Raw genomic sequence first — 23,673 nt, 5'->3', positions numbered from 1 at the left:
TTATTAATTATGTTCTGCAAATCTCCCGAGACTAACGGCAAGTATTTCATGCCTATCGGGCTCAGTCAATTATTTATGAATTGTTCTGAAACAAGTCAAGCTTTGAACGCTGGAGAAAAAAAGTCTGAATTGTTTCCAGCGGAGACTGCTACTGCTGAGCTGTCATGACAAAAGGATGTCGTAATTCTCTTTTCTAGTCTCCGCTAAACAAACAAGACTTGAAAGGCATTTTTATGTTGATGACTTTCAAATTTCCTATGTTAAAGGGACACAAATGGGAAAATTGCAAGCAAATGAGATATAATCCATGTTATTGTTGTGGACCAAACAGCATTGTCCTCTCATCTTCTCTGTCTCTTCTCTCTATATCTCTTTCCAAAGCCCCCATTTGATGGCGAGGATGAGGATGAGCTGTTTCAGTCCATCATGGAGCACCATGTGTCCTATCCTAAATCCATGTCCAAGGAAGCTGTGGCCATCTGCAAAGGGGTGAGCAGCCAGTATACATCACATTCCTGAAACAGTATCCAGCATCCTGTCTCACACTGCAAGGACATGACAAACACAATTTGGTTATGATGATGATGATGATGATTATTATTATTTACTACTGTTCACAATTTTGTGGCAGTAAGATTTGTGTTTTCAGATTTGTTTTCAACAAGGATGCATTAATGACAGTAAAGTGACAGTACTGATATGTATAACATTACAAAAATATTTCTATTTCAAGTAAATGCTGTTGAACTTGAAAAAAATGTATCGTGGTTTCCAATGAAAAAAATTAAAGACAAGTGTTTTCCACATTGACAATAATAAGACATTCTTCTTGATCATCAAATCAGCATATTAGAATGATTTCTGAAGGATCATGTGACACTGAAGACTGGAGTACTGACTGCTGAACATTCAGCTTTGCATCACAGGAATAAATTACATTTTCAAATAAATCAACATAGAAAATATTTATTTTAAATTGTTATAACATATTTACTGTATTTTGATCAAATAAATGCATCATTGGTAAGTAAAAGTGACTTCTTTCAAAAACATAAAAAAATCCTACCAACTGAAACTTTTAAACTTTAGTGTAAATTATTTAAATGACTTTTTATTTAACAATTTCTCATTACCATTAGGAATTGCATTAATTTTATTTGATCAGAATACATGCCTTCTTTTAAATGATCGTCAGTGGAGAACGATGCAGAAAAATGGTGTAGTTACAACACCTACCAGCAGGCTCATGCTAACAAGTCACACCTTGTCCACTTGACCTGAGGTAACCCAAAGTATCAAATTCAGTTCAGAGTGACTAATGGCCCGGAAAGGTGCAGATACAGTCCATCTCATCATTGTGTCCCTGAGAAAGTACTGATGTTGTTTCAAGGTGACTGTCTCGGCAGTTCACATACTGTAAGTGGCTTTGAATGAAAAAAGTACAGTTATTATATGACCTCATGCGATGCATTATGAATTACTTTTTTATAGCAGCAGTGGTCATTGCAGTTTGCTCTCAGCAGTTTTGAAAAATACCACAGCCTCTGACCTATCCTATCAATAATCACTTCACGGCCTTCTCAAAAATCGCCAGTTCTGTCTGTCTCTCCATCGCTATCTTCCATTCACTCTGTCTTTGTTATTAGGAGGCCAGTGCTGCTTCAGACTCGAGTGCTGGCAGGTGAAGCAGCGAGTACACATGATCTTATTCTTTATTTGAGAGATCTTCTCTCCTGCAGATAAAAGCACACAAACATACAGCCTTAGACAGCACTTAATTGGAATGCCAATGACTCCTGGCTGTGTGCAGGACCCAGGAGCTCAGCTCTGTTAGTTGCCAGCTTTTACTGGAGCATGGCTAGGCTGGTTTTGAATGGATATGAATGTTTTTTATTGTTTGTTTGTTTGTTTTTGCCCCAGCAAAACAAGACAAAAGCCGCAGAATGACGGGGCATCTTAGTCAATAGTATAACGCATTCCCTAAAAAGTGCTCGAAAGGGAGCTCTCTCCTATTTGCTTATTCTTTACAAGTTTCTGTTCTTTCTACTTGTCACTGCGGTGCCAGGGTGGAGCATATGGCTGCTGAGAAAAGGAGAAAAGAGTTTTGTAGAAGAATGAAAGCCAGGCATGTGCGTGGGTACATTCTTACGGTGGTTGGGACATGACATCTGTTATTTGGGGGAATCTCACCTGTCAACTTGCCTGGGCCATATTTCGCCCCACCCAAAAATAAAAATAAATAAGAAAATGCAACATATCTATTTTTTTATGACCGTTAAGACCTTTATTTACATTTTCACAGTTGTCAATACAGTAATGCAATAATAATAATAAAAATAGTAATGAATCAATAAAAATATAGATTTTGCATTGCATTATTATTTTCATTTTCAAACATTTATTTTTCTTTTTAAATAAATGTTTAATATTTTGGGGGGGACCATTAAGATTTTCTTTTGCATTGTGGCATTATTTTCAGTTTCCCTGTTTGCATTACCATGATGCAAAAAAAAAAACATTTAATTGCATTGTTTTATTACCCAAGTTTACATAATGAAAAAAAAATGCATTATTTAAAATATAAATTGTTTATACATCATGGTAGTATTTGTTGTGCTGCATAAAATTGTGCTAAACCATTACGACGTTATACGTGTAATTACCAGTATTACAGAGGATGACTACAGTAATAAAAATGTACAATAAAAATGCTAAATTGGCATGAAAATAAAATGAAAAATAAATTGTCACAATGCATAGAAATTTTATGTAAAGCATAATTTTATTTGACTTTTTCCCATTTTATTTTGGGGTGATATGTGACTTTGACGTGTGATTCACCAAAGTCAGTTTTCGCTGGGCTTTGATGATCTTCTACCTAGCATGCTGCCTGCTGACCCATTTTTGTTTAAGTTAGGACAATGGAAATCTTTGGTATTGGGAGGACAAGTTTTGGAATATAAAGTGGAAAGAGAGATGTGAGAGCAGGTGTCTCCAGAGGGACCTGCGCACTAATACATTAATGCTAATGTGAACATTAAATAATGAATCGACCCTCTGTGTTTAGAATCTGAATGCTACCCCTCTTTGACTGGCTTCATGAAAATGTAGCATGCTGCTGGGTAAAGCCTGATAAACAAAAGCCCCCCTCCTCTCCTCCCTCTGTTCTCCCTCCTGCCTCTCTTTTCTCCATCCTTTTGTTTTCAGTCTATTTTCCTACATAGATATAGATGCTCCGCACAACCCTCGTCCTTTCTGCTTGTCGATTTTTCTTCTTTGACTTATCCTGCCTCTTGTCTTCTCCTCAGTCTGTCTGCAGAGCTCATTGTCTTGATGAGTTTAGTCTCCCTCTCTACTCTCTCCTTCATAAGATCTGCTGTAAGTGCTTGCAGAACTTCTCTAATAGTTTAATTCTGCAGTGCAGCAAGTGTGTCAGATCCTGGAGGCCTCTCTCCCCAACAATCTCCAAAAATAGAGCAGGAATACTAAATGAATCCTTGACATTTAAGACAGATTGGAAAATCCTGTAAGTTTGGACAAGCGCAGCTTTAAGCGAGGGGTGCTGCCGCCCGCCCTGCCGAGAAAGCTACAATGGAGCCATGCAGTATAAATGAGATATTTCCCTTAACCAAGCGGAGCAATCGTTCTTCCAGCACAGTAATTGAATGACTAATTTAGTCTGGCCTTGTGACTTTCAGAGGACAGATGGATAAATTGAACCTGTCGTAATCAAAATGTTGATGCCCTATTCTGCCATAAAAAAAGCAAAAGAAAATCCTCCCCTTCGCTTCTGTAGAGCCTGGGGTTTTAGTTTGAGGGGATATAGGCTTTTATGCTCAGAACATCAGCTGAGGGAATATTCATTTGTGACACTTACATCGACAGATTGCAGAGAACAGCACAGTGAGTGTATTAAATACTCTGCAAGACATGATGTATATATTGATGCACAATAATTTCATGGCTGTGTCTCAAAACCTTGTGAGCTGCCCACCTAGACAGCATTTTTGGGCATTATAAATGTAGTCGTAATGCCTAAAAATACTGTTTACAAAAATGTACCATGGTTTTTTTTAGACAAGGAACCATGTCTTTAAATAATATGTAAATGCCATGGTAAATTAATTTGGTGGTCATTTATTACCATGGTATACACTATAAAGTTTGGGGTCGGTAAGAATGTTTTATTGTTTTTTAAAGAAGTCTCTGATACTAATTAAGGCTGTATTTATTTGATCAAAAATACAATAAAAACTGTAATATTGTTACAATTCAAAAGAACCGCTTTCTATTTTAATGTATTTTAAAATGTAATTTATTCTTGTGAATTCTCAGCAGTCATTACTCCAGTCTTCAGTGTCACGTGATCCTTCAGAAATCATTCTTATATGCTGATTTGATACTTAAGAAACATTTCTTCTTCTTAGCAATGTTGAAAACAGTTTGTTCTTAATATTTTTGTGGAAACAATGACATTTCTGACAAACTTGTCAGGATTCGTTGATGAAAGTAAAAAAAAACAGCATTTATTTGAAATCTTTTGTAACATTATATCATAATATAGACAATATTATATGTGTACTGTAACTTTTGATCATTTTAATCCATGCTTGATGAATAAAAGTCAAAAACTACCTCAAACAGTAGAGAACGTCGTAGCAACACCAATGCCATGAGTTCAATTTCCAGGTAATTCACTGATAAAATTTGTTTGAATGCAATGCAAAGGTAAAAGTGTCTGTTAGTGCATAAATGTAAAGCACTGTTTCAGACCATAATTATGGTATGGTACCATCACTGCACATTTTGGCAAGTACAGATAGACAGCTCACTGCGTTTTGAAACACAGCATCTGAGGATGATAAAGTAGCTGAATTATATTGCATTAATTCTGTACAAAAAAAATTAAAAAGATAATGAAAGCCTGCCGGATGCGTTTAAGGACTCGTTTAATGAAGCTGACAGAGGCAGAGGATGGCATACTGCAGGAAGCGCTTGTGCAGTAGCACTAACAGCAGATATGTGCTACTGCGGTGCTCTGAGTGCTAATTGAAGAGTATTATCAGTGTTGATGGAGTGTACTGCTCTGATATGGGAGGATTAAAGTGGGATGCTGTGGTTTGATATGGAACACAGCCCAGCACACCACTGAGAGAGGCTTGGGACGCAAGCCTGATACAGACTGATACCCCATGACTAAGGCCAATCTAGAGCTCGCACACAGACTCTCGCTCACTTTCTTTCTCCGTCTCCTTTCCTCTTTCTCTTTGCATATGCTGTATTTGTGTAAGCGCTTGTAACCATACACTAACAGTGCAATGCTATCTCGAGCCATCTGTCAAGCCATCTGAGTGTAGAACATGGTGCATGCTCAGTTAATGCCTGTTCTTGATACTGTTGGAATGTAGCTAATTTAAAAGAGGAGACAGATCTTCTGTCTTTTTATTTGTGCTGTTTATTGAGTTTGCCTCATTAAGTAGAAGATGCTGCTGGAACGTGCCATTACATCATTCACATTCTCAAGTGATGAGAATGTACCTTGCGTCCAATAAAGGAATTTTAAAAAATGACTTCCAGATGTGGAAACATATTGAAAATAAGTAAAATCGTACATTTTGGGATAGTAGTTTGCAAATTGTGCAGATTTATAGTATTTTATTGGCTAGAATTCTTTTTAAAAGCTTGGTGTATATTATGGACACAGACTGCAGTTTTTTTTCACTTCAGATTTCATCCAGTCTGAGAATATTATACATGTCATCATGCGTTACCTACCTAGCAACAAGGCAGTTTGATTGCTCATTGCAAAAAGTATGAGCACCCAAATGGTTTACACTAAAAAGTCTTCAGAGTAAAAAGTCATTTTTATGTTACTTTAAAAGTAACCTTTTATATTTATATATATATATATATATATATATATATATATATATATATAATTTTTTTTTTTTTCTTCTATGCAGATTCACATGCCAACAAAATCACTGCTCATATTGCAGTCATGCTATAATGATTATCCAATATGAATTCTTATCCAGTAACCATGAAAGACTAGAATAGCCATGGAAGTTCAATAAACGTTTATTTTAAGATTGGACCTGCGGTCATGAACCATCTTAGGTTCGTTTGTCAGGACAATGATGAGGCATAAATTCTCATAGGTGTTTATGGCTGTCTGTCTTTCATGTAACCAACCAAGCCACCGTCACTAACTAAACTAGTTAAAGTTTAAGAGCATCAGTGCTGAATTTTCTGAAGAGCTCTCCTGCCACACTTGTGTGTAGTGGGCTGAAGAGGGCCAGGAGGGAGAGATAAAGCAATTGACCTGACTCCGATGCTGCAGGTCACTTGTGTTTTTGGCTCCGTTCGGCCTCTAGAGCCTCTCCTGAATCATGCTGTCAGATTACACTGCGGCTCTGTCGTTCAGAGCATGACAGCTGTGAAATATGAGCAGTCAGCTGTACAGAAACAGAAACAAGCTGAAAATGATAGATGGATGCATGGATGGATGGATGGATGAACAGACAGACAGAAAGAACATAGATAATTAGATGTGATGGATGAATGAGTGGGTAGGGATAAGATAGATAGATAGATAGATAGATAGATAGATAGATAGATAGATAGATAGATGTGTTTTATAGATATATTGTATTTTACAGATAGATAATTAGACATATTTTTTGGACAGATAGATTTGGATGGATGGATGAATGAATGGAGAGAGAGAATTAGCCAGCTGTGTCTCTGTGGCAGCATGGCCCAGCTACCACACAGTGAGTGAGCGTGTCCTGGCATCTGCTGTATACATTAATGATGACAATGATGACAAAGCTTCAGAGGACAGTGGAGCACACGGCTCTTAGCAAGCACCATGAGTCCAGAAGGCATGGAGGGTCAGGGATTGCCAGACCAGACCAGCCCCAGCCCAGTCCCTTCCTGATCCAGTGAGGGTTAAGGCTCTGCCAGTCAGCAGAGACCTTCATCTCCCCCCTCCACCACCTCCACCTATGCCTTACAAGAGCCTGGAAAGACTTTCTCTGCTGCCATTAATTTTTCATGCGCACTGAGGCGCTGAAGAAAAAGTGGCAATTTGTTGAGCTTTTCCCCGCGCCTAATCTCTCCTACACACGCTAAAGTCACTCACTGGAATAAAATAGCCAAACGATTATGTTATATTCAACATAGCATGTTCCGCTGGGGAATAAAACAGCTGTCGGTGAAGGGGAAAAAGGGAGAGAAATGGGTGTGCAGAGGAAGTTGATGAAGAGAGGCTGTGCTGAAACGCCAAAGTAAAAATTATTTGACCTAAAAAAAAATGTAATGACATTCTCATTTCTGTGGATTTAGTTTTACCCCCTCCAGGGATGTTAATGCAACATGTATTTTTGACCCATAAAAGAAAATTATTGAACAAAACACTAATGGAATATGGCAAGCAGGTGCCCTGGCTGTATTTTGAACTAAATATTTGGGTTCTTAGTGTTACACATTAATGTAGTATACGCTTGTATATTATTTTAAATATATTTATGAAGAATTTGTACATAAATTCTGTAACAACATGGAAACTAATATTGGCTCATCCTGTAATGTAAATAAAATCTTTTGTCAGAAAATATAGATAATATGCTATTAATTCTGATTAACTTATTCTGTGTATTATGCATTTAATTAGATTTTTTGTAATCGATTGACAGCCATACTATATACCAGTGGTCCTCTCATAATTGTGTTGTCCTCTCTGTTTCAGCTGATGACCAAACACCCAGGCAAGCGTCTGGGCTGCGGTCCTGAGGGTGAGCGGGACATCAGGGAACACGGCTTTTTCCGTTACATGGATTGGGAGAAGCTGGAGAACAAGGAAGTTCAGCCACCATTTAAACCAAAAGCCGTAAGTCCAGCCAGTAACCTCACCTCTATCACACACACACACACACACACATATTCTCTCTCTCTTACTTGCATTCACTCCTTGCGTGTTGCTGTAAACCCTGGTGGTTATTTCTGACTTGTCTAAATTTGAGTTTAATTACCTTTCTTTTTTTTCAGCCCGATACTTAACACATAATGCATGACATGATCTATCAAAATAAGACAACATTGCATCAACTTACTTTGTTGTTTCTGGAAAAACATTCCTATCAACAAACATAACCCTACTGTTATTCTTAATCCTATATAAATTCTCCATTTACCTTAGCACTAACCCTAACCACTATTTCTAATCCAACCTCAGCCTAACTTGATTCAAAATCATCAGTTAATCTATTTGAACTGAATTAAAATTTGAATTTCAGGAAGTAGAATCGAAAGGGAATTAAATTACAAATAATACAACTGCTATTAGTGTATTTTGTTCAGTACACATTTTTCAGTATGAATTACTCATAATCATGTTCATACAACATACAGGATATTTCTAGAAATATTAAATGATAGAATAATCAGTGTTTGAAATGTCACCTGTAGACATTTGTATTTATATTTAATAAATAATCTTTAATTTGATTCATTTTATTTTTATGGTGAAAGAGCATCTATTCTAGAACACTACAGTTTATACAATATTACATCAATATGTTATATAATCAAAAGATTGATCATTTGAGATTATTTTTATAAAGTAAAAATCATATATGAATCGTAAACAGTGTGGTGGACTTTTGTTTATTTGCTTTTTTTATGGCAAAATTAGGATCTGTTTAGTTATCTACTTAAAGTTGGTAGACAATAGAAAAAGTCAAATTAATTTCAGGGAGTAAATTAGCATAGTTACTCATTAATTATGTAATCATTTATGTTTTGTCATATTTGGTGTATTTTATTTATTGTATTGGAATAAGTGAAATTTAACACACTTGTGTTTCATTGAATTGCAACAGAAAATCCTTCATGTCATTCAAATTCAAATTCTATTTCAGCATCCTGTGGGGTTTAATTTAATTCTAAATCTTATCAAATTATTTTTTCTTAAATTCTGAATTTCACCCAACCCTGCACTCTAGAAACCTAACCCTAATATAAGAGGGCTGTGATTGGTTAATAGGAATGTTGTCTCAGGACCAGCAAAGGATGTTGATCCAGGATAATGTCTTACTTGTGTAAATTACATTAAGTGACCTGTAACAGCTCAAGCTCAAACTGGCCGACTGGACACATAATTTTCAAAGACGGTGTCAAAGTAGTCAAATTCTGCTGTACTGTAGCACAGATGACAAGCCAAACTTTCAGGGCTGTGGAGAGCAGTAGGGTGTAATGAGGAGTCTGTATGTCCTTCTTAAAGGTCCCATGGCATGAAAATTTCACTTTATGAGGTTTTTTAACATTAATATGAGTTCCCCTAGCCTGCCTATGGTCCCCCAGTGGCTAGAAATGGCGATAGGTGTAAACCGAGCCCTGGGTATCCTGCTTCGCCTTTGAGAAAATGAAAGCTCAGATGGCCCAATCTGGAATCTTCCCTTTATGTCGTCATACGGGGAAAGGTTACCTCCCCTTTCTCTGCTTTGCCCACCAATTTGGCCCGCCCATGAGAAAATGAGCCACTACTGTGCGAGGCGAGCGCAATATTTTTTTTTCCTTGAGACATCATGGCTTGCAAACTAGCGAAGCATGGCAGTTGCCCCGCCTCTCTCCTCCTCATTAGCATTAAAGCTACAGACACAGAAATGGCACATCCTAAGGAAAGCTCATTGTAGGACTGGCTTGTAGTGGCTGAAATTCTGCACCAAGGCTGAATTTCGAGAAAGAGACTTCAGATACAGTACTAGGGACCACTTAGGCCTATATAAAAGCATCTAAAAAGCAGCATGTCATGGGACCTTTAAAGGCCAGGACACACCACCAAGCACCGGCCAGCGAATGTCTGTCGGGCTAGTTTTTTTTTTGGTTTGTTCCACACGTCGGCGGCAGTTTGCCTGATTCAACATGTTGAATCGGCATTGGGGCTGTCGGCGAGAGAGAACTCTGATCGGATGATCAATTTAGCAAGCAAGTCAGTGCCCAAGAATTAAAGCGAAAGTGATGAAAACGAGCAAGTAAATGAAGGCGGCACAGACAGAAGCCTGTTCTAATGTTACGTGTTCTTACCCAAGCATTCCAATATGCAAATATTTTCACATGAGCCACTTAAAATGAAGAAAGTTATCAACATAACTGATATTCAAAATGGTAAGCAAGTGCTGCTTTGTCTATGTTTAGTATATCTGCGTATATATTGTATATCCTTGTTTCGGTTTCTCCTTTTGAATGACGAATATATACTATTGATAGCTGCTGATATAGGCAGCGAATTCCTCTCACGTAGGCGCAGAACGCACGTATTAGTTTGCAGACGGCTGTAGTCTGTGCGGTGTGTTCAAGTGCAGCTTTTTGGTCCAGTCGCTGCCGACGCAAGGTGACAACACCGTCGGCTTTTTGAAGTGGGCTTGGTGTGTCCCTACACGCCACAGCAAGAGGCACAGTAGCATCTTAGCTGTGTTAGCGGTGTGTGCGCCAGGGCTCTGGCCGAGCTGAGACACATTTGTCAGCCTCAGTCAGATCCTTAATGAGTACAGCTTCTCTTGCGTCTGTGTGTGTGTGAGAGAGAGAGAGCTGTCAGATGGAGCAGGCATTGCCCAGGCAGTACTGTGCTGCATAGTGCTTCCCTCCACATCAACCCTCCTGACCTCCCACTTGGACTCTCCTTCAAACGTTCTCCTTCCTGCAGCGCCTCCCTGGCGTTGAGGTCTGGGTGCACTCTTTGAGAACAGATTGTCCTGTTGATTTTAGAAAACCGAGTTCATTGCTGCCATTAACTTTATCTTCACCATAAAATCTGAAGTTTTACTTTAGCACTTGAATTGAATGTGTTAATTTTAGTGGCAGAGGTAAAGAGTGTAATTTCTGTGCCACTAGTGTCACTAAACGGAATAGTAAAAATTATGTTTTCAAACAGGTTTCCAATGTTTCGGTTTTTCAAACAGATTTCCATTGGTTGAGCCAATGTTTTTGACATGAAACATCATTGGTTCTTGCTTGTCTCATAACTAGTTGTAACACAGTGCTACTGTACGGTATATTGTAATTCAGATCAATTTTTATTTTACTATATTTTCTATGAAAATTAAAAGGAATAGTTCACCCAAAAAATTTTAATTATTTTCTCTCAGTCCATCCAAGATGTAGATGAGTTTGTCAGGGATTATGGACTGGTCGCGACACTTTATAATTAAAAAACCTTAATGATGGATTAGATTTTTACAAACACAGATTTTCACTTCACAAGACATTAATTGATGGACTAGACTTACTTGTAGATTAATGTGATGTTTTTCACAGTTATATGAACTCTCATTCTGACGGCACCCATTCACTGCATAGGATCCATTGGTGAGCAAGTGAGTCAATGCTGAAATTCTATAAGTCTGTTCCCAGTTTTCAGGCTTGCTTATACTGTGAAACAGCAGTGAGGTACATTAGCTCACTGTTCAGGTGTATGTGATTAGGAGTGTTCATGCGGTGTTGGATGCCTGTGTAGCAGCAGATGGATGTTTGTGTGTTGGTGTCATAAGCTGAGCAGAAAGACGGATGATTTTAGACCCTCTTCGTGACGACGGCCACATGCTTGATGGACATTCAAATAACTGTGATTTACAAACTCAAGCTATTATGATCTGAATAAGACTCACTTTGTCTCATTTGGAGACCAAAAATTCATGCAGACATTAGTTCTGTTCCAAAACTTAGTAAGAGGCATTTATGGGCAGCATTTTAAGGTGTCTTAGGCACGGTCCAAAATCAAAGGCAATCCCAGAATGCTCTGCAACAAGCGTGATTAAAAAACAACAAGTGTTTACCAAAGTGCTACACAAGCATAATCAATTTTAAAAAATGAACGCATAAAAACAAACATAAGACCAAAACAATCATAAAACCTGCTCTCATACCATGTTAAATGCCAAATACTAGAATTCAAACTTCATTCAAATTCAAACCAAAGAAAAGAATTCAAAGTTTTGAGACTAGATTTAAAAGCAAAAAGTGTTTGGGCCTGCCTAACATGGAGAAGCAAATTATTCCAGAGTTTTAAGGCTGCCACTGCTAAGGCACGGTCCCCCCTACTCTTCAACCTTATTCGAGGTACAACCAAAAGTAAATGCTCGGCATACCTAAGTGCTCTTGATGGAGTACATAACTGTATTAAATCAGAAAGATATCTTGGTGCCAATCCATTTAGCAATTTAAATAGTAAAACTAAACTTAAACTTGAAATCGATTCTAAAATGAACAGGAAGCCGGTGAAGGGAGGCCAGTATTGGTGTAATATGTTCTCGCTTGCCTTCTATGTATATAATTAATTTGAAACGTAAAGTTACGGATGCACTGAAAATTCTGCCCAATACGTGTCATTGTTTTCATGCTATGGCAGGCGCTGCTAGACCTTTTTATGAGCCCCAGTAAAATATTGCTGTGCCCCACTAAAAATATTACTGATAAATCCTTGATCTAACTGGCCAAACTGGTTTGCAGAAATGTAAAAAATTGTTTGTGATTCAGTTTGATTCATTCAAATACTTTATCAACAGAATCACTTGCAGTGTTTTCTCACCATAACAGTATTCAAAAAAAAATTTTTTTAATTGCCAATATTAATTTATTTTGGACTATTTTGTCTGTATAAAAAAATCAAAAATAACACATTAAAAATGAAAATTGTCTGTTGTTATATGAATTTAGGCATCCAAACAAACTAATATACAGTGTGAAATATATTTATTTTGGGTTGAAATCAGGTGGAAAATCTCGTCAAAAAAAAAAAAAACTTTGCCAAAATGTATCATTATCCCTTTAAATCAGTGAATGATGGCAGACGTAATATAAAATAGATGCATCCAAATAAGCTTATAATTAAAAACTATTTTACACAGAAAATACAGTATATGTGTTATATGTATTTATGCTTATTAAAGTGTTGCATTGTTCCTCATGTCATCCATATTTATTGTATCAAGTGTGAGTTGAATGCGGTTCTTGAGCGCATTCCTGTGTACATGGAGTTCAAAATCGCTCAATTTTAACGGTTATAACACTGCCTTCGAAGGCAGCTGCCTATGTAGTTAGTGAGGAAGCTCACTAGGTATTGTCTTCAAAGCTATTATGTGCGTTTGAACCTGTAATTAAAGAGCTGAAGGCAAGCTGGTTATTGAGGACAGTTCCCTAGAATCTGCCCCGTTCCTGCTGAGCACCTCCTCCCCAGATCTCACTCTGCTGGGAAACACAGTAGTCTGACATAGGATTTGGATGGCATATCCCTCTACACATCACACAGCCTGTGGCTCTGAAATTAAGCGTGACAGCACTGTCTGGCAAGGGATCACTGCGATGAGGTGGATTAGGCAATCGGACCCAGGGGATGCAAAGAGGGACGCGGGCCTCGAAACAGTCAAAGTGAGAAGAACGAGGGGAGGGCTGCCATACAGAGCTCTTCATTTCTCTGCTGGTGCTGCTGAATTATCTGGTGGCAGGTGAGAAGTGACTGTTGATTTGTTGCTTGGGATGCCAGCCAGCTCTAGGTGGAACGCCTCTGGCTGTATCTGCAGCAGATGGACTGTTGTTGCCTGTGCAGTACAAGACTGCCAGCAGTGGCCTGCGTGTGCTAGCCATGGGAGGGCAGCTCTCTGAACGCTGACAGTCTCTTTGCTGCCAGCGCCGCTCACTCTCACTTCCTGTATGTCACCCGGCACATTCTCTATGTCGGTGCAGATTGGACACAGTCACCTTAACCTCACCCTTTCATTTACACACACTGTCCGTCATGCTCCGCTCATGCTGGAACAAAGGAGTGATGGGTGGAGGTGAAAAGGGATCAAAGCCAGGTGAGGAGAGACAGATTCATGATGAAAATCCAGGCGATACCAGAAGGCTTCCATGCTAGTAAATACTGGTGAGTGTTGATTTTGATGATCACCAGTAAAAATGGTAAAGCTCTCAGTGAAGCGGTTTCACGGAGTGAGTAGATAGTTCTGTACAGTGAATGAGAACAAATGCAGTTTGCAAATGCAAAAAATGACAAGGACCAGGTCATTATGTCAGGATGTGAGGTTAGAAATCAGTGGTTATTTATCATCTTCAGTGATTGATATGGTTATTTTTGGAAGAGTATTCCTAACCCAATTTGTATTGCTAGCTTTTAATAAATTTCAAAGCTTTTAACAAATGTAATCAAATTTGAATACATTTGTTTTAGATACAATTAGATGGATATTACTTTTAAAACAATAATCTTTCTGTCACTGAAAATATAATTCATAATTCTAAAATTACCTTAATTATAATTTAGATTTAGTTTATATTTCAGTTTGTTCCGTGTGTGTCATTTAGGAACATCAATTGAAAAAGTGACAATAAAGACATTTATAAAGGTAAAGATTTATTAATATATAAATAAATAAAGTGTGTGTGTGTGTGCGTGTGTGTGTGAGCACGTCTGGTTGCTCTAGAGAGACTGTCACTGTAATATGTGTTCTGTAAATGGCTGTTGATAAAAGCATCATAGGGCTTAAGCTAGTTAAGAAGTCTTGTGGAGCCACCAGGACTCCGTCATCTCACGCTGCGGTCCAGCTATGGTCTTTTGAACAGGCTTTGCCCAGAGTGAAGGTTGGAGAGCATGTCGTAGTCAGAAATGACAACTGTGTGGGCGTGATGCTCCATAGCTTTTGCTTTAAAGAATATTATTCTCCCTTTCATTCCCTCTCCCTTCATCCACATCCGCAGTTACTCACAGATATGAGCGAGCTGAGGGAAAACACTTTTTCTCACAGATAAAAGCAGAGTGTGTGTCAGAGAGAAAAGGTCTGCGTCAGTGAGCGATGGACGCTTGTGAGAGAGAGAGAGTTGTAAATGGGCAGTGTTTAACAGCAGTCTTCAGACAAGCTGCTTGTCACATGTGTGTCTTTAATAGCAAGGGCTGTTCACAGTGGATGTGGCCCCCTGATGCTAATGACTGTGGACAGGTGATTTTAAGAATACACCAAAAATCTTTTCCCTCAATTTTCAGGGGCTGACGAGAGACGGGTCGTTCGACTCTTTGTGAGTTCACTTGCCTAGGTGGCATAGGGCACGTATGGCAGCGAGTGGGCAGATTCATAAGTCGCAACCTCCCCTGATCGTGTTTGAAAATACTAATGCATCTGAGGCAGGGTGACAGGGGTCAGGTGGCTGCTGCATGGGACCATTAATTGAGTTTAAATTAGAGGGGCTTCTGAATGCAGAGGTACACAGATGCTGCGTGGAGTGATTTAATGGTTCCCACACACAGCTGTTATGCCTCAGTGCTCTCATGTCTGTCACTCTCTGCGTGTGTGCGTTTGTGTGTGTGTGTGGCTGTTCAGTATTTAGAGGTAGTGAGTGAACTTGCCAAGAAAGTCTGAACTTTGATTGCGTCTCTGTCTTTTATTAAGATGTATTGTTTGTAAATCATTCACATGGTAGTCAGATGCCTCTTGCTGAAAATGCAGAGCCACATCTAAATCTATTGTGTTTGCTGCCAGGTCCACGCTAAGGATTCTGGGCTAATGGTACAGTCAAGAAAATGAGGTCATTTCATGCTGTATGAAATGGGGCTTTTAAAGGCTGAAGCTTTTGTTGGGCTGCCCAGTGGCGTAAGGAGTGTTTATTCTGAAGGGTTTTGGACTTACTAATGCTTCTGTTTACCTAGAATTCATGTACAGGCTGTATTTAAGGATGAGATAAGTGATCATTTAACATGTTTTATGCAACCTTATTTTAAAATATGTATGTAAATGTGTGTAATGTATATAAATATGTATAAAATCCTGAAAGAAAAAAAGGTATCATGGTTTCTACAAAATAATAAGAAATGTTTCTTGAGCTCCAAATCTCAGCATATTAGAATGATTTCTGAAGGATCATGTGACACTGAAGACTGGAGTGATGACTGCTGAAAATTCAGCTTGATCATCACACCAAGTTACACTTTAAAATATAATTAATTTGAATTAGATCTAGATTATGATTTATTCACGTTAGTTTAAGCACCACCTGTGGAATAAATCAACTGTACAACTGTCTGTTGCATAGGCTCCACTTTAATTAAAAAAAAAATGTGTGTGTGTGTTAAACATTTAAATGCACTAAATATAATGCAACATTAAAAACATCTGCGACAAATGTTTAAAAAGTGCAAGTACATTTCTTTCATTTTGAAGGATCTGTAGCGAATGGACCCAAAGTTGATTGCCCACCCATTGTGCTCATTAGAAGCGGAACCCTTTATAGACTTTAGCAAGGTCTTCACTCTGATTGGTGGAAATGATGAACTCCTGTGAAGTCGAAAGCCTGTGATTTTGTCCCGTGCAGTGGGTCTGTATATAATATGTTTGATCCATGCACATAATATCTGATCTACAATACTGTGGTGTTGATTCTCCACTAATGACCGCATAGTATTACAGTATATCACAAAATATGCAGTCACAATATGTTGTTATAAAATAATGCATATGTTGAACAGTAACACATGGATTGTGATATGCATCATATCGTGAGCTGTCTCAGCTCTAATTTTCACCACTTGCCAGATTTTTCCTCTTTCATTGTGGCTGCTCCGACAGTATTGTTTGCCAAAGGAGAGGATGCAGAGTTATCTCATCATGGACCAGAGGTAGAGAACTGGCCTAGGTTTGGAATATTCTGATAGTTTGACTTTGCTTGAGTCCTGTTCATGAATATTGCATGACGAGCTGTAAAAGGTGAGTTTTGATATCGTACTGGACTGCCACTGATCAATGCTCTCCATGTAAAGGTGTTCGCATGTGTGAACGGTGCAAAGGATTTCACTCTCATTTACAGATTCACTTGCGTAGACTTACCTGTTTCTTACTATTATGATGCGTGAGCTATTGAAATGTCACTGGAAGTGCAACAGAACATTGGAATTTCAAAAGCTGACATTTGAAATGAAGCGTATGTGTTTGTGGTGGCATTAATGCTGTTGTTGTTGTTGTTGTTGTTTTCAAAAGCATCATGAATGACACCCTAACATGCCATTGACATCTGGAACATATTTCTGTATCAGTATGAGTGTAAAGGTCTCACACGCGCCTCCATGAATTCGTTTGTATTTTCCAAGTTACACCCAATGCAATGATGGAAAGACCAGCTTTAGGTATATTATGTGAATTCCCATATTGGTGCAACTGGTGAACCAGTGAAAAAATGCTGGTCATTGTGCTTCATTTGATCCAGACCAGATCAGTTTACCTAAAAGTTTTAATTCTGTTATCATTTCCTCATGTTGTTCCAAACTTTGACTTACTTTTTTGTGGAATGCATAAGAAGTTTGAATAATGTTCTGTTTGTTATTTTCAATGCAATTGCAATGAAAGGTGACTGAATCTTGAAGCTTTGGAAAAAAATTAAAAAAGCAAAAGCACCATAAATAATATAAGACACATGCACTATATTACATATGGCTTCGGATGCAGTATGATGGCTTGATGAACAGACTGAAGTCATCACTGATAATCTTCCACTCCAGTGAGCTGTTAACCACTGCAAACAGATCTTTGAGTCAGTGAGCCTGTCAGTTTTCTACTGTCCTCTGTTTTCTTCAAAAAGAAATAAAATATCTGACTGAAATTATTATTTGTATATGAATCAGACATCATTACTTCTCAAGTATTTTCAATGAAGTCAAGATTTTCAGTGAATAATGAGTTCAATTTTGGTCTGGTTCTCTAGTGATCATATGGCTTCAAAGACTTGACTTCAAAGACACTGAAGTTGTATGGACCACCTGTATGATTCTTTTATGGTGCTTTCGTTGTTATTGTTTTGGAGGAAGGTTTTTTTTTTTTTTAAATATAGCTTTGGAATGACATGAATGGGAGTAAATCATGACAGACTTCTAATTTTTTGGGTATACTCTTATAAAGGTAACACTTTACTTGAAGGGGTGTGCATAAGACTGACATGACACCTTCATAATCATGACATGACACATGTCATGAATATGAAGGAGGTTGTATGCAAGTTTATGACAACTGTCATTAAGTGTCATTCGCTCAGTTATGTCATTTTTAATGCAAATATGACATTATTTGACCTAACCCTACCCTTACCCCTAACCATAGCCCATAACAAAGACATCTCAAACAATGTCATCTTTGCATAAAAAAATTACATAACTGAGCGAATGACACTTAATGACAGTTGTCATAAACATGCATAAAAAAACCTTCATATTCATGGCATGTGTGTGTCATGTCATGATTATGAAGGTGTCATGTCAGTCTTATGCAAACCCCTTCAAGTAAAGTGTAACCCTTATAAATAAAGGTTCTTTTTTGGCATTTATGATTCCATGAATTACCTTAAACATCCATGTAACCTTTTCATTGTACAAAAGGTTCATTTTAGTTGAAAAAGTTAGTTCTTTACACTAAGAAAAAAAATGGTTCTTTTAAGATCTGTCCACTGAAAGGTTATTTGGGGAACTCAAAATGGTACTTCTATGGAATTCCTATGAAAATTCCCTTTTAGAACCTTTATTTATAAGAGTGTAAATAATCACCTAAAGCTGTTTCAGCAGCCTGGTAGGGACCTACAGTATGCTGGTCTATTCAACAGGATATGCATCCATGTATTCAAAACTGCTGTTCAGTAATCTACAGCACCTGTCACAACCCTTACATTCACATCCATTCCCATACTTTTATTTGTTCTCTTTTTTACGTTCTGCTTTTGTCTTTATGACCATGTTCATCATCCCCCATCCATTACATGCCTCTCTTGTTCTTCTCTCCCTCCTGCAGTGTGGCCGGGATGCAGAGAACTTTGACCGCTTTTTCACACGCCATCCACCGGTTCTCACCCCTCCAGACCAGGAGGTCATCATGAACCTCGACCAAGACGAGTTTGAGGGCTTTTCCTTCATAAACCCCGAATACCCTGCCATGGAAGCCCAGAGTTAAGGGCTAAAACTAACCCAACCCTCCATCAAACTCCCTCTTCATCACACCTCCTTATGTTTATGTATCATACACTCCTTAAAACGGGCGTGTGTATGTATATAAACAGCCATGCACTGAAACTAAACCATCTATATACATATGCATGCGAAACTTTGATATTCGTAGATTAGCCTGAAGGTCGCTGCGGCTTTCACGACATCCCATTGAGTGTATCCATGCTGGAGGAACGTTCGAATCTAAAGGCTGTCTTTATACTATTTGTACTCTACAGCTTTCCTGAATGTGGTGTGTATTGCATAGCTTTCTTTTTTACCTGTCCTCAGATATGCATTTCTGGCACCTTCGGTGTTCAGATTCAGCCATTTGCACTAAAGGTGCATGAATCGAATACAACATGCATAATGGCTAGCCTCGCTCTCCTTATCCAGCCTGTGACCGTGATATTCTTCTAATTTTATAGTCAAACCATTTTGCCTGTTTCAAAAAGAATGCAAACTCGAAAGGTTTTTGCATGACGATTTTGTTTTGCCCGAACTTTTATGCTACACATGTCGTTAGTTAGCTCTGTAGTGAACCTTAGTCTTAATTGTTATAATCTCTGACTTGCATTGTACAGACAAGTACATAACAGAAATTGACCAAAGTTTTTTTTTTTTTTTTTTTTTGGAAGCATGAGTAAATCTGACTTTTTAGGATGCCTGTATCCGGTTTACGTGTATGTATGGGCCAATAGAGCTTAATGGATGTGCCTGATTGTGGTAGTGATCTACTTTTTTTGCCTGATCATCTCACACCATCAGCAAACACTCACCCATGTGCAGGAAGCATGGCTCCTGTGATGGTTCCCGTTGACTCTTCCTTGTTTAACACTTGACTTCTGCTTAAAGGTCAGCCGGATTTTATCGAGAGGTATTTGAGAGGCACATTAAATATCAACTACCTCCTGCTTGAGACAATTACAGATTGAGACAGGACGAGAGAACAAGTGCTAATATCAGAAACGAGCTAGCGTTGTAGCCAATAACCTTTAAAAGACCCATCGGCCATATATTACTGACCTCTGTGTTAGATATGCATCTTTTTAATGGGTACAATCAGGAATCACCAAGAAGATTTTTCAACATCATTGGGGTTTACGATGACAAAGAGATGAGTAGTCACCCATGGGTAATATTTTAAAATTATACCCTGGATTTCATTGAAGAGCTTGTGTATGAGCAAATTAGTCTAGTTGGGATGCATTGATACAGCTTCACTTCGCTTGAATGATTCCATCTCGAAGCTTGTCAACAGAGACCCACTGCATTATATTATGCTGAAACTTGGTACGTGAAAACCCTGAAAGAATACCACAGTGTTTGTGTGGAACACAATATTGCGCTTCAAAGGCGAAGAGAAGAACAGGATATAAAGACAACCCATAATTTGCAGCACAATTAGACGGTGTAGCTTTGGAAATAAAACATTTCAAGCATGTAAACATTGCTCATAAGTGACAATAGGGGTCCGTTGAAGCTATCTGTTGTTGTGTTAATGGGTATACCACGGGCTGGTCAGTGCTTTAATACGGTGTCCTAATTTAGCATGCTGACAACTCCGATACGACAGTAGATCTAGAAACGTGAGCACTGTTTATGTCGGTGGTAACAGCAGAGAAGTCCCTGTGTGGAACAGATACCGTATCACTAAATGGAACTGGAAAGGCCACAAGAGCCACACATCTACAGAAACGGGTCAGATTCTCAGACATCAGAGCTCCCTGAGCGGTTATCCGTGCTGACTAGTGGCCAGTGGCTTTTATTGGAAACCACTGGGGCTTCATATCATATCTTCATCATAGGAAGGGATAACCTCTCTAAAACGGCTTCTCGTATGAGGTTTCCAGATATGTTGTAGAAAAATGTTGTTTGCGGGATAAGACACTTGGTTAAAACAAAAACAAAAAATGTTGTGCATCTGTCGCCAAAAATATAGCTAGCAGTTTAGTGTAGGGCTTTGATATTTTTTTAAGTGTCTTAAAATAATCTAAGCAAATAAAATGTGTCAAATGTTCTTAAATGTAATGAATTCTGTGTGGTCAGTACTGTAGATAAAAAGAAAAGAAAAAGGGGATTTTTGTGTTTTCTATACCATAAAATGTGCATAGAAGCTTTGTGCATGAATTACAGAGAACTAGCCTAGTGTTTTAGTGTGTGCTCTTGACCTTTCTGTGGGCTTTGCTTCATACATCCTCAATGCTTTTCTTGTGCCAAAGTATTTTCCACAACAAAAAAAAACAAGTATGCATTTAAATAAAACTGAAACATCAATAGCATTTGTTTGGTTTTGCATTGTTTCCCTCATTGCAATTTTGAGTGTATATAACCATGAAATTCAAGCATACCTGTAAATATGAACTCTGGAAACACAAAAGACGGTTTTTCTATTCTAACAACCTGATGTGACATTTAATTAGATCACATGAAGCATTATTTGTATGTGTTTCTGAACCGCATGGCAGAGGAAGTCTTGTCAATTTGCTCAGAGCATCGCTGACGATGTGCAGCACGTTAAGCTCTGCATATTTCATGTCTGCCACTTAACATGAGAACATTTCATCCTGTTCCACCACAATTCAGCCAATGACATATAGGAAGAACATACATGGGGTGGGTGAAAATTAGAGAGACACTTTATATGCCGTATTAAACATGCTGCGAACATTGGCCTGCTTTTCTAAGTAGCGCCGTCAAAATCAGCATGGGGGTCTCAGAGATCTTTCAAACTTGTTTTTACATATATGCGGTACACAGTTGAATCTGGCACTCCGCACAAGAGTATTAATTAATTCTGAATGTCGCAGCCTCAAATTAAATGAGTTGGTTAGCACAAAGTGTGTGCGGCTTATCAGCTGAAAACAGGTCAGCATTTGATACTGCTGTTCTCTTCTTGCGCTGACATCAGCTCGCCGCTAATCCGCTCCTTTATAGAAAGCTCTACCTTAGTATTGCACAAAATGACAGAATCACGACTGGAATTAAAGCCTGGCAAAATGAACACCTTGGATTTAAAGCGGGGTGTCTCTCGTCTTTTCTCTCCTTCCCGAGAGCTTCTTTTTTTAAATTATTATTATTATCGTTCCCTTCTGGGATTTTGGTACAGCATGCATCTCGAACCCTATCTCTGCTATATATCTGTATGAAACCACGGGCGATAAATTCAGATAGGCTCTGCTGTTGTACAAACGTCTCATCCTGGTATTCTCAATGTGCTGAAGTCCCTTGTTCCGCTGTCATCCACCACTATCTTATACGTCCACGTGTATCATAGCCTGTTTATGGGAACTGAGCTGCTCAGTGCGCCCGTGCTAGTCTCATCTAGTCAAACAGACCTGTATCTAATCAACACAGAATGGCACTGGCCTGCATCAGCATGGCAAGCTAGCATGGATATTCCTGTCAACTGAGACCATTTTGGACCATCATTCATCTCTAATTAGTGTCATTTATCATTTAGTGACGCTTCAGGATGACAAATATTTTGTTGGATGTTCTTTTTACGCTCTTTGATCTGTTATATCCATTCTGATGTTAACAGTTTACACATTTTTTCAGTTCCTGGTACCCAGCACTACACCTGTGCCAACATACCTCCGAAGGTCAATTGCCAATTTAGGTATCTAAATGTGGATTTATGAGTGATGCTAATTGTAATGTCATATTTTAGCGTTTTGAAGACTATGACATAAGTGAAAATATTGGCTTGAGGGTTGTCAGACTTTTGGACCCCACTGTATCTTAAAGTGTATCACACTTTTACATGGATCCGTGCAACAATGGGCAGATTTATAGACTCATTAACTCTAATTACTAGAATTAAAACTAGTCATTCTGCATTGACCTACAGTCCTGAGGTTTCCATGCCAATGCCCAGTGCCATTTTTCTCTGAACTGTTTGGCTCTTGAGAGCCCAGGTAATCTAGTGGCCATCACTCTGGAGTTGTGGCTTGTGTGCTTTGCTGTGCTGTGGTGTGCTTGAACCAGCAGATGGACATAAGGTAGGAAATGTGCTTCTGTTGTTGTATTATATATATCTTCCTCCTGTCTACTGTATTCTTCCTGTCTGGAGTTGTTTTTAATCCATGTGTGGGGTGCCAGGAGATCTCAAACGCTCTTCTGGACCGTCTCTCTCCCCCAGTTTTCTCTTGTTTAATGTGATCTGCATACAAATATTTGGAGTCATGTGTCTGCTCTGCATCTGTGATCCTGGTCGTTTGTAAATTATTTTCACTGTGCTTTGGCAGCACTCTCATCCCTCTCTGTCTTGCTCACCTGAAAGCGACTTGTCCCTGTTCTTTGTCATTTTAAGGTGCTGTGTTCATTGCCTTGAAAAAAAGAGATCACACTGCCTTGTCGTTTTTGGTTTATTGTCTTCAAAACATGCTGAATGTTTCTTTAATACCGAGCGTTTGCTGCCTAAAACAACTCTGCACTTCCCACAATTCCCTCAGGCCCACCATTGACCAGAAAGCTGAATTATTTAGGTGGAAATTATAATTTAACTGAATTGCTTTGTTTTCCTAAGACAGGCTTCATTTTTGGCCTTATTATCAAAGCAGACATCCAACAGACTGAGTAATTTGTGAGAAAGGTTAGAACTCACATATATATATATATATATATATATATATATAGAGAGAGAGAGAGAGAGAGAGAGAGAG

At 38.5% G+C, this 23,673-nt stretch overlaps 1 protein-coding gene across 2 annotated transcripts in view; it reads left to right on the top strand.

Moving 5' to 3' along the window:
* Positions 1 to 23,673, top strand: part of LOC107590404 (protein kinase C beta type-like) — a 127,315-nt gene that overhangs the window by 96,176 nt on the left and 7,466 nt on the right. Inside the window, exons 15-17 of one of the 2 annotated variants that reach the window (XM_016279134.1) lie at positions 382 to 489; positions 7,754 to 7,894; positions 18,816 to 21,029. In XM_016279134.1, the coding sequence (XP_016134620.1) occupies positions 382 to 489; positions 7,754 to 7,894; positions 18,816 to 18,974 (408 nt within the window). In that variant the 3' untranslated portion in view covers positions 18,975 to 21,029. Of the gene's footprint in view, positions 1 to 381; positions 490 to 7,753; positions 7,895 to 18,815; positions 21,030 to 23,673 lie in introns of those variants that run through there. The other variant, XM_016279135.1, reaches the window with a different exon arrangement.

This window comes from Sinocyclocheilus grahami, unplaced genomic scaffold (genome assembly GCF_001515645.1).
Source record: "Sinocyclocheilus grahami isolate Dianchi unplaced genomic scaffold, SAMN03320097.WGS_v1.1 scaffold127.1, whole genome shotgun sequence".
In the NCBI taxonomy this organism is placed as follows: domain Eukaryota; kingdom Metazoa; phylum Chordata; class Actinopteri; order Cypriniformes; family Cyprinidae; genus Sinocyclocheilus; species Sinocyclocheilus grahami.
The sequence above is the reverse complement of the archived record's forward strand: the minus strand, read 5'-3'. Positions and strand labels throughout refer to the sequence as shown.